At 54.0% G+C, this 11,991-nt stretch overlaps 1 protein-coding gene across 1 annotated transcript; it reads right to left on the bottom strand.

Moving 5' to 3' along the window:
• Positions 1-248: 248 nt before the first annotated feature.
• VPS26B (VPS26 retromer complex component B) lies at positions 249-11,805 on the bottom strand. The gene is made up of 6 exons (XM_021525813.2): positions 11,523-11,805; positions 7,027-7,183; positions 5,800-5,964; positions 4,868-5,043; positions 4,089-4,231; positions 249-3,246 (listed from the first exon to the last, which is right to left on the bottom strand). Exons 1-6 carry the CDS (start codon positions 11,743-11,745, stop codon positions 3,103-3,105), a joined length of 1,008 nt encoding a protein of 335 aa, XP_021381488.1. The 5' UTR covers positions 11,746-11,805; the 3' UTR covers positions 249-3,102.
• Between the last annotated feature and the right edge of the window lie 186 nt (positions 11,806-11,991).

The following is an 11,991-nucleotide window of genomic DNA, read 5'->3' as shown; positions in this document are numbered from 1 at the left end:
CTGACATCAGGGAAATGGAAGAAAATAAAGCCAGCTGCTAATTTTTTAAGCCACATGGGTCCTTCACCAGTAAAGCTGCCAAGTAGTGACACAGCTTAAAGAAAGACCAAGGATTTATAAAGATCACAAAGGACAAACTCCTCAAGCATGTTTGGAGAGCTGCACACTGTGGCACTTTTAAAGAAAAACCTCTTCATACCACAGAGAAAAACCCAACCCAAGTATAAAACATCAGACAAACTCGTGCACAGCATTTGACAGCCAGGGCTGGCTCTTTTTAATCGGAGAGACAAAAAAACCCAAGTTTTAAAATACAGCCATTGAAAAGACGACGAATTAAGAAACATGTAAACACAGCAGAGGCTTAATTACAACTTGCACTGCTTGGTTTGGTACTTGCCCACTCCCCTCTGCCTGGGAGGGAGGGAATGACCCAAGTACAGCACAGAACCACCAGCTCAGGGGGGCACGACTGCTCGAGCAGCATCTGCCCCTTGACATGCTGAAAACGCTGCTCTAGAGTACCTCGTGCTGCAGTGACCCAGCTTCTCTCTAAGGATGCTCAGCATATCTGCTCCACCCCAGACAAAACAGGGCCCAGTGGCTCACAGGCTGAATGGTCCATCAGAATCTGTAAAAATGGGCACATTTCTGAATTCTGATTCTACACACAGGGACACGGGGGAGAGGGGACAAGGCAGGAAAAATCCCCCAAATCAATGTACAGGCTCATGCTGAATGGTCCATCAGATTCAGTAAAAATGGGCACATTTCTGAATTCTGGTTCCACACACAGGGACACAGAAGAGGGGACAAAGTAGGAAAAATCCTCCAAATCAATGTACAGGCTGATGCACCTTTTCCAAAGGAACCCTCCAGGAATGAACAGATGTTGAACAGTCATGTCCTTACAGCCCCAGGCAATGATCTCACACCCAGTCAGGCAGGAAAAAAACCACTCCTGGAATGCAGACATCTCCATCCAGGGGGCTTCTTTCCTACCACATGGCCTACAATCCAGGGGAATAAAGGGAATAAAGGAATAAAGGAATAAAGGCAAGGAGGGAGCTGAAGGAAAGCTTAAGAAGATTGCAAGGGCACTGCTGTGCTCAGTTCAGCCATAGAAGAACAGATTGCTATCCCCAAGAGCTCCCAAAGGAGCCTGACTTGTCCCTAGAGGGTTGTGCCTGGCTGCAGCACAGCCAGCTCCCCTGGAGGGAAGGAGGGAGGGGTGTCCCAAGTGGCACCCGGGTCCTTTGCCTTGGCACAGGCCCCAGCCCTCGGGCTGGCACAAGGTGATTGTTGCCTGCAGCCAGCTCTTGCCCCAGCCCATGGCACAGGCTCCCCGTGGGGGGACAAGCAAGCCACGTCTCCAGTGGGGCACAGCAGGACCAGGGGGTGACACGAGCATTCAGCAAAGATGAGAGCATTAGTGTCCTCTACAGAGCGAGACTGGCCAGCTCTACTAAAAACCACAACCCTACACGTGGTGAGGAAAAGATAACTTACTTTGGCAAGCAGAAACACACATTGATCACTGAAACACAGCAGCTGTCATTACATAGAAAGCTCCCCTTCCCACCCCAGCCCCACTCCCTCCACCAGCACTGCACTGAACAAAGCAGACACTTCCATTTCCCAGCTGGTCCACATTCAGCTGTAGGGCAGAGGAGCTTGATTCCAGAGCCAAAAGGAAGCTGGACAAACTAGCGAGCCACAAACTCAGGGAAATCCAGACAAATCCCACTGGACAGAGCTCATATCCCAGCACTCAGTGCAGGCTGGTCTCTCCCTTGGGTAGCAGGTCTCAGCACCTGCTTGGTGAAGGGCAGCTGGACAGGATGGACATTCTCCAAATTCAATCAAATCTACAAAGCCACATCTGATTTTTAATGGAAGAGTGACTTCCTTCTGGGAATGTTCTCATGAGTCTACTTAGCTGAAGGCTAAAAGCAGGTTATTTTAAAAAAGAAAACCTACGTTCAGGTTCTCAGTTCACTGCATGCTCTCAGACCTCGCTGGTGACTTCAGCTCAGCCTCAGGAATGTGTCTCTGGAATCAGAGCTCTACCACCCTTCCAGGTGCTGCTTGGCTCCTTCCAGCAGCCCACACAGGCCTGTTTGAGCCCCCCACAACAACTGCATCCACCTTCTGTCCCTACTAACCCTCATCCCGCAGGCACGAGGCAGCAAACCAGACCACATCTTGTGTCCCCACAGTGCTGTCCATCCCCACACCCAGCCTGCTCTGTCCCAAGGACACAGACACGGGCAGGGCAGTAAATCCACCCACAGGAGAGCCCCCAAGAGCTCCAGAGCTGCTCTCTACACCTCCCTGCAGCAGCACCTGGGAGCTGCAGCAGAGCAGCAGCCGGAGTGTGGATCTCAGGACAAGACAAGGAAGGCACAGCTCGTGGCCAGGAGCCTTCCTGCCCCCACTTGTTGCCCACCCAGCAGCACTGGGACCGTCACCGCTCTGCCCACCCCATGCCACCTCCTCCTGTGGCCACAGCTCACTCCCTCCTGCCAGCCACAGCTCCCGGTGGGACACAGCACGCTGCTCCACGTGGCCGGGTGGCAGTCCCAGGGCTTGGTCACCTCCAGCATCCAACTGCTTGTGGCAAGGAATCCAACGCCAGCACGAAGAGGAAGAAGGGGAAGCAGCGAGGGGATGACACCACAAGATTTCCACCACGAGATTTCCAGCAGGCCACGCCACAGTCTCTGATCCCTCCTCTAGCATCCAGCTTTATCACCGGGGCGTTTTCCTCAGGCAAGATTTCGGAAAGGCAAGAAAAATAATCCATCCTGCAGAGCCCCAGGGCACCCTCCACACGGCAGCCCGGGCCTTCACTTGCTCTCTCCTTCCCCGCCAGGCCGGGGCTCTGGGGGCACAGAGGAGATCAGGCAGCCCCCGGAGGAATGGCTGGATTGGGAAGTGCCGTGGCACCTCCAGCTCCAGCCGGCCGAGCCCTCCCGCCCCGTCCCACCCCGCCAGTCCTTGGAGGAAAGGAATGAAGTCAAAACCGGGTATTTATTCCGTGCAGTCTCTGAGGGTGTCCTCCCGGTGCCGCTGCGCTGGGGGCTGCCGGCGCCCCCGGCCTCACTGCCGGCCGTTGTTCTCGGGCTGCCCGGGCGGCTTGGCCTCGCCGTGCGAGGACGTCCCCTCGAAGCGCTGCGACGCGATGGCAGCTTGGTGGGACATGCTCTTCCTCACGATGTCCCCTTTCCTCCACAGCACCACCTCCTGCAGGGACACACAGGGCTCCTGAGACCTTCTGCTGAGACCTTCTGCTGCCCCACCCAGCCCCGCAGGGTGAACCAGGCTCGCTGTTCCACCCACAGCTGGGACACACCCGGTGTTGCCCTGTTTTAAAAGTGTTAAGTTTTCTTTTATAGCACTTTTGAAAGTTTTAAAGTTCTTTTAAAAAGTTTTCTATGCCTTCTGATGGCATATTTCACCTAGGGTTCTCATGCAGCATTCATGTAAATAATGATTGTTTTGCATTCTTCTTTGTGGGAGGAGAGAATTTATGGACTGTTGGTTTGACCAGTGTGGTTGGAGAGGTGGCAATTTCATCCTCCAGTCCACTGTCACTTTTGGAATTCTGTATATTGCAAGGTCAGAAATAAAATTTTCTCTTTTCCTCTTTTAAATGAGTACACAGAAACTTTTACCAAACTTCTGTGTACTCATTCCGTGTCCAATAATGACACACCTGGCAGGGCAGCCTGCCTGAAATTTGGGTAGGAAGCTCCTCTCTGGGGTCTGGGCACACAGAGCATATCCACAGCACCTCTGTCCTAGTGCCACTAATAAGGCGATCCACAGAAGCTCCACCACTGAGGTGGGCACACAGAGGACATCCACAGTACCTCTGTCCTAGTGCCACTGATAATACCACTGAGCAGGAAAGATAACCCAGGCAGGCATTTTCCAGACTCCTCCTCACCGCCACAAACACCTGACCTGACATTCTTTTAGATCATCCTTCCATGTGATGAATCCCAAATTCCCAGTAGGTCCTTGTAAAAGCATCTCAATCAGTCACACACAGGTCCAAGGAGAACAGCAGCTCTGTTTCTCACCTGCTGTTTGAAGTAGCGTCTCTCCTCCTCATCGATCAGCACCAGGTTGAGGTAATAACGCACAGAGAACTTTTTGTTGATGTCCCTCATGGTTGGAGTCAGCTCGTAGCCAGCCAGAAAGAGCCTGATGGGAATGGACTCCCCTGGAAAGGACACAAAGCTGTCAGCACAGACAGGATGCAGACAGAAACCAGGAGAGCAGCAGCAGCAGCAAAACACAAACTCACACGGCCACAACCTTTGTCACCGTTTCCACAAGTGGACTAACATGAGCTAGAAGACCTCAACTCCCTCCAGAAATCAGCCTGCACGGTCCTCAGCCAGATCCTGCCCCTGCTGACAGCTATTCCAGCTCCACTCTAACACCACAGGACTCTTTTGGGACCTGCATCAAGACAGCACTGCAGGACAAAATGAGTAAGGTGACATCTTCTCTAGAGGTGACTCTGCTGGGCAAAGGAACAGTGGCACAGGATTGGCACAGAGCAAGAACACCACCTCTGCTCTGAGCTGCAGCAATGACAGCTGGTGGCCCATGCCAACTGTGAATTTATAGCTGGTTCTGCCACTGCTTCATCAAAAGAATTAAGTCATTGCAACGGATTCTGTCTTAGGTGCCCCTCATCACACTGGAGAAGGAAGGGGATCAGATCGATCCCCTGTTCTGAGCCCACAACAGTGGAACAGGATGCTGAGCACACAGAAGATACTTCAAGAGTCCTATTCCCAGCCCAAAATCCTCCAGGAGAGCAATCCTGGGGGTTCCTGTGCCCTCTCACCTCTCACAGGTGCCCCATCCATGATCTCATACTTGGCTATGGTGTCGTTCTCGTGGTACACGTTGGGCCCCGTGCCCGTCGTCTCCCTCTTGATGATGTCTATCTCCATGTGCTTGATCTTGATCCGCACCAGCAGGAAGTAGATCTTCCCCACAATCACATCTTTTAAATGGTACCTGGCACGAGAGGGGAGGAGACACCAGGATCAAACCCTGTGCAGCACAGCAGGGCTGGGGTTGACGTGCAGGAACTTGCTGGGCAAGCACTTTGCTCTCATCCCCAGCAGATGGCAAACCAACCACTCCCACCAGCAACCAGCCCTTCATTTCCATCCTCTGCTCTTCTGGAAACCCACAAGAATATTTAGCATGAGCAGATAAATTAAAAACATCACTTCAGGCTGAATATCTGCAAGAAACCCCTGTAAGAGCAAAGGCTCCAAACTCAGTATTTTAGCTCAACTAAACCAACCTAAATCACAGAATCATTTAGGTTGGAAAAGACCTCTGAGATCATTGAGTCTAACATTTGACCAACCACCATTTGCAGGGAGATTTGCCAGCACCAGCCGGGAAAGAAGCACTGAGAGTACTTTAAAAGTTCCCAACTTGTTTGCTGGAGTTAATTTTTACTTCAGCTGTGTTGCTTGGAAAGGAGCACACGTTGCATTTTGGAGGCACCTGGAAGTACTGATCTGGCTGAGGATACAGGGAAGTTATAGCAAGAATTTCATGCTGTGCTCCAGGCTCAGTGAGCCACAGCCATGGCTTCCCACTCCTTGATCCAGAGGTGTGGGGGAAGGAGAGGAACCCATGGATCAGGGAGGATCTGAGCTGTCTCCCAGCCTCTCTGGAGCACATGGACATGGAATTCCTTTGAGGAAACCTCCAGCAGGTGTGTCCCTGAGACCCCAGCTGCTCCCGATCACTCACTTGGACTTGTTGTACTCGAACTCGATGTGCAGGCAGTCCTCGATGCCCACTTCCATCTTGATGGAGGAGTTGAGCTCGGGGTAGGTGCTCAGCGTGTGCACGACAATGTCCATCTCCTTGACCACGTCGTTCAGCCTGCGGCTCACGGTGGCACGGAGGAAATACCTGCAGGGACAGTCCCCTCCCATCAGGTCCCAGCAGGGACAGGGGCTGGGGCTGTGCTATCCAAGCAGCCTCACTACACAGACCCCTGCAAAGAGCTGAAATGCATTCGATTGCCAATCTGAATAAAATGTGTCAACTCAACAGGTCCGCTGAGGAAGTTCCTTTTCCCCACTGAAGCTTGGAACTTGCTCCTTTGCAAGGTGAGGTGCTCAGTTCAGCTCATGCACAGCTGACAGAAGGGCCAGCATTTCAAGAACAGGGAATGGGGAATGTCCAAAGGAAACCAAAGAATTGTCACGAGGAAGCAGAACAGCAAGGAAGCTTCTCTTCCCATGTCATTTGCTGTTATACTGCTCTTTTTTAGTCCAGGTCTGAACAAAATAAACCCACAGCAAACAAGCCCCCATCTCTTTATGTGTACCTGCCCCTGGAGCAGCCAACACCCCACACTGGAAAAGCAGATGGGAATTTTCAGATGGAAAAGCAGGCTCCTCTCAGCTTCCAAGCATTTGTGAGCCCAAGTTGCCTAAGCCCCGTTTTGGGGATCCAAGGAGCAGCCTGCACATGTTAAAACCACTGCCCTTTTGCAACATTACATCAGGCTGCACAGCCACACCTCCCAGAGCAGATCTCAGGCTTTTCCAACCCCCACTTTGAAGGCACTGAAAGGATTTTGAGTCAATTGAGTGCCTTGATGTGAAATATCATTTCTAACATATGAACAAGGCACAAGCGAAGCATCTGTTTGCATACAGAGCACAATTAAAGTTGACAAGACTGATTACAGCAAAAATATCCTCACTGGAGATTAAACCAAACAGTTTGATTTTTTGAATTATCAAATAAATTAGCAAGTATTTGATTCAAAAGGGGCTGATTTCTCTTGTCACTCAAAAGGGGAAAAACAAATTCCATAAAGAGCCTGCTTCATGCTTGTGAAGTAAAGACCTCAAAGGCAGCTTTTTACAACTCAGGCCCCAAAATTAATTTCAAGTTCTGCATCATCAGAGTGAGTATCAGCACTTAGAGCAGAACTGGGGTCAGCCAGGGCAGGGGACTCACCGTAGCTTCACATTCTGCCCCGTGTAGGACTCGTAAGGTTTCTCCACGTGTGTGAACTCAAAGTCAAATGTTTGTGATTGAGTGAATTCCCCAGGCCGGGCCAGGTCCTTCACCAGGGACACGAACTCGTGGTGGTTCCCTCGGTCATAGTAGAGCTCTAGGAAAATGGAAATCCAGGTTAAGCTTAGCCCCACGTGACACAGGAGATTTTCAGCAACTCTCTCGTCCAGGTCACTCCTTCCTTCAACACCATTCACAGAACCGACCAGGGGAACTGCACTTGTTCCCTGCCCTCCATCAGAGCCAGGCGCAGCCCACAACTTTCCTCCCTGAAACAGGAAGGAAAAGGTCCACACAACCTCCTTTACTACAACAAATCAAGAACTTGCCTTGGGGACACACGAGTCGTCTATAATCAATATTAAATACAGTTTGTAGCTCGTACAAACCTTTCCAATAATTTTCCGCACTGTATTCCAGGCTAAAGGCATTGCCACTGTGAGGAAAAACCACCACTGCTTGTCTGGAACAGACAGTGACAGAGCAAAACCAAGGGGACACGATGATTCCAACTGCTCCTGCTTATCCTTGGGCAGCAAAGAGCTCGAGAGGCCTTGAGCTGCAGCAGGGAATAAATGGCAATGTTGATCCTGCTGCACAACCATCCTGTGTGTGGGGAGGCAGCTGAATCCACTGCTCCTCCAGCCCATGGATAACACATTAATGGCCAGGTGAGCACAGTGAGGGAAGAGCTCTCACCTCTGGAAGCACTGCTCAAACCAGCTCAAGTGACCAGCACTGCTTCACTTTTCCCCCCAGCCCTCCCACACCAGCAGGAAACTACAGGTTTCCTCATTTAATTTCCTCCACACCTCCACTGAGTTTTCTGCCTCAAGACAAAACAACAAAACCCTTAAAACTCTGCAATTTGCATGAGCAGCTTGGGATTACCCAAACCCATCAATGAAACTTGCCCTTCCCAGCCCTGCGTGTGAGCCTGTGCCTACAGGACACCCACACAGCCCTTCTGCAAGGCAAAGCCTTTCTGCTTAGATGAGGAAACAAAAACCTAAGTCATCACACAAGCACACTCACCAAGCTCAGTGTCAGCACTAAACTGTGCAGAGGAGGCTTCTGAGAGGTATTAGAGGTGCCCAGAACTGCAGTTCAGCCCTCCTTGAGACGCACGATTTCAGCTTTAAGTGATGCCTGTTTCTCACAGCCCTTTGCTCACCTTATCTCTCTAATGGAAATTTTGGCACTAGAGCTCCCCTCACTTACGCACAACAGCAAATGTCACCAAGCCCTTTAGGCTGGGCAGGTGACATAAATAACCAAGCCTCTCTCTGTGCACTGAATTTTGTGTCCACTGAGAGGAAAGTGCTTGCTGATGTGACAGGGAGAAGCCACGTGCCAACAGAAAAAGAAGAACCAGCCACAGAAATAGAGGAATCAGCCCTGACCATCGTGACACATGATGCAGGAGGCACAAATCAAAAAAGCAAGGGGAGGCAGATGTCAGTGCATTGATTTCTCTGCTACCTCAGAAGGTCATGTTTGGCACCCTGAAGCCTTTAGAAGAGTGATGTTTCCCACACTCCAGCCTGTCAAACAGGTATAAGCTGTAATTTCAGGTTTTCAGAGCTATAAGGTTTCCAGACTAGAACATCACCTGCCAACATTTCAGTGGCTTGCTCAGGCCACAGCCACCAGAGGTGAAACCATCTGAAATGGGTTCCATGCTCACCTGAGAGCAGGCAGGACCCAGCACCCTCAGTCTGGAGTCTGGTACCTGCTCTGGAGCACCTTCCCTGCAAAACATCCCTCCTTCACAGCCCAGTCCCCCTGCCTGTTAAATTGTCTCACCTCCACGCTGGCCTCATGGCAGCAAGAAGTCACAATACAAGATGGAAAGCATTGAGAAGTGCAATTAGTGGTAGAAACTTCAGTGATTTATCAAAAAGGCCTGAGGGGCATAAGGACTGATGTGCAGCCACAGCAGCTCTAACACACCCAGCTTGGGCAATAACGTGCATACAAAGCAGTAATTCCATGCAGGCATGGCTCAGAAATCTTCCAAAACAGGGAATGAGTCGCAGGCAAGGCAGCAGAGCAGAGAGAGAGTGGGGCAGGAAACAAAGTTCATGCTTAATTTCCACTGGGAACCGTATCAATAGGAACTCATATCCTGGCTTCTGATGAACAGCCTCACCTACACCTCCCTTCCCTTCCAAAAACCAGAGTCAGGCACAAGAAAAGCCAATAAAACTCAAGCAGCAGCATGGGGTTGGGTGGGAAATCTCCTGCTCATGTTCCCTCACCACAAGATTTGCAATGCAAAGGCTGCAGGCTACAGCAGTGATTTTGGGGTTTAGAGCCAAGCACAGAGAGCCACAAATGTGAGGCCTTGCATGCAGCCACATCACTGGGAGGGAACATCCTGAACTTATTTTGGCTTGTGGGGCTCAAGGCATGTCGGTGGAGCAGGGACAGCTCCGCTCCGATGGAGGAGTGGGTGTGGCAGCTGCCTTTCCCCTACGACAGCAGGAAATATTAAACCTGAATTGGTTGCACGCACAGATAACCACAAGTTTTGAACAGCTTGAAGTCACCCGACCAACCGTGCAGGGACGTGTGGAGTAGAAGGTGGGACCAGCCAAGGTGAGCCTGCGAGCCTCAGGAAAGGTGATCCACGCAGGTAAAAGGGACATAGGGACAAAAGCCACCCCGTCAGCACCCTCAGCATCCCGAAGAGGATCAGCAGGCAGACTCCAGGCAGCTCCTGGAGCAGGAACAGCCAGCCTGGGGAGCAGGGCCTGGCAGCTGGGCTGGCAGCAGGTCCGGGCTGACCTGCAGCTGCAGGACGGAACCAAAGCATGCCCAGCTCGCAGCTGAAAGTGGTGACCGAGCAGAAGCGAGAAACTAGGACAGGAAAACAATGACCTGGAAAAGGACTGGAATGCCCTTCCTCTTGCCAGGGCTCAAGCCTGGAGAACAGGCCAGGCTGCCCAGCTCGGAGGGCAGAATAATGTCCAGCAGTCGTGGGAATGCTGCGTGCAGCTGGGCATCACTCGGGAGCGAGCAGAACCTGCTCCACACCAGCGGGACCCCAGTGCCATGGGGCACAGCAATGTCCTCAGACCCCCAGTACCAGTGGGACCCCAGTGCCATGGGGCACAGCAATGCCCCCAGACCCTAAGTACCAGTGGGATCCCAGTGCCATGGGGCACAGCAATGTCCTCAGACCCCCAGTACCAGTGGGACCCCAGTGCCATGGGGCACAGCAATGCCCCCAGACCCTAAGTACCAGTGGGATCCCAGTGCCATGGGGCACAGCAATGCCTCCAGAGCCCCAGTGCCAGTGAGATCCCAGTGCCATGGGGCACAGCAATGCCCCCAGAACCCCAGTGTCAGTGGGATCCCAGCACTGTGGGGCACAGCAATGCCCCCAGACCCCCAGTACCAGCGGGATCCCAGTGCCATGGGGCACAGCAGTGCCTCCAGACCCCCAGTACCATTGGGATCCCAGTGCCATGGGGCACAGCAGTGCCTCCAGACCCCCAGTACCAGCGGGATCCCAGTGCCATGGGGCACAGCAGTGCCCCCAGACCCCCAGTACCAGTGTGATTCCAGTGCCATGGGGCACAGCAATGCCCCCAGACCCCCAGTACCAGTGGGATTCCAGTGCCATGGGGCACAGCAATGCCTCCAGACCCCCAGTGCCAGTGAGATCCCAGTGCCATGGGGCACAGCAATGCCCCCAGAACCCTGGTACCAGCGGGACCCCAGTGCCATGGGGCACAGCAATGCCCCCAGAACCCCAGTGTCAGTGGGATCCCACCACTGTGGGGCACAGCAATGCCCCCAGACCCCCAGTACCAGCGGGATCCCAGTGCCATGGGGCACAGCAGTGCCCCCAGACCCCCAGTACCAGCGGGATCCCAGTGCCATGGGGCACAGCAGTGCCCCCAGACCCCCAGTACCAGCGGGATCCCAGTGCCATGGGGCACAGCAATGCCCCCAGAACCTCAGTACCAGTGGGATCCCAGTGCCATGGGGCACAGCAATGTCCTCAGACCCCCAGTACCATGGGGTACAGCAATGCCTCCAGACCCCCAGTGCCAGTGAGATCCCAGTGCCATGGGGCACAGCAATGCCCCCAGAACCCCGGTACCAGTGAGATCCCAGTGCCATGGGGCACAGCAATGCCCCCAGAACCTCAGTACCAGTGAGATCCCAGCACTGTGGGGCACAGCAATGCCCCCAGCTCCCTGGTACCAGTGAGTTACCATGGGATGCAGCGATGCTCCCTGGACTCTCAGCACCAGCAATGCCCTCTGGATCCCCAGCACCGCAGGGATCTCAGTACCAAGGGGTTCAGCAATGCACCCCAGACCCCTGGCACCTGTGGGATGCAGTGACCCTCCCTGGACCCCCGCACCAGCGGCATCCGGGCACCGTGCGGTGCAGCCGGGCCCGCAGGCCGCCCCGCTCACCGATCTGCCCGATGAACTCCACTTTGATGCCCTGGTGCTCCAGCCGCTTGTTGGGGTTCTTGAGGGTGAGGACCACCCGCCCGGACACGGTCTCGCCGTCGTAGAAGAGGAAGTATTTCTCCTTCTTGCCTTCCTCCGTCTTGTGCTCCACCCGCCGCCGGCTCTCGGCGTCGCTCAGCACCAGCTCCAGCTCCGGGCTCTGCCCGAACCCGAAGAAGCTCATGGTGGCGGGATGCGGCGCGGGGCGGCGCGGGCCGGCCCCGCGGCCCCGCTGGCGGATCGCGGCCGGGGCGGGGCTGCGCGGGGCGGCGGCGACACCGGGGAAGGGGCCGGGGCGACAGCGGCGGAGCGGGGGGGCCGCAATGCGGCAGCGCCGGCGGGACCCGCGCACCGCGCACCGCGCACCGCGCACCGCGCACCGCGCACCGCGCACCGCGCACCGCGCACCGCGCACCGCGCACCGCGCACC

Source organism: Lonchura striata, chromosome 23, assembly GCF_046129695.1.
Source record: "Lonchura striata isolate bLonStr1 chromosome 23, bLonStr1.mat, whole genome shotgun sequence".
NCBI lineage: Eukaryota > Metazoa > Chordata > Aves > Passeriformes > Estrildidae > Lonchura > Lonchura striata.
This window is presented reverse-complemented; position numbering and strand designations above follow the sequence as displayed.

Coding starts and splice junctions, on each gene's coding strand:
- VPS26B (XM_021525813.2), bottom strand. CDS start 11,745: ATGAGCTTCTTCGGGTTCGGGCAGAGCCCGGAGCTGGAGCTGGTGCTG. Junction 5,965..7,026: donor GGGCAGAATGTGAAGCTACG/GTGAGTCCCCTG, acceptor CTGTCCCTGCAG/GTATTTCCTCCGTGCCACCG. Junction 4,232..4,867: donor GGATGGGGCACCTGTGAGAG/GTGAGAGGGCAC, acceptor TGTCCTTTCCAG/GGGAGTCCATTCCCATCAGG.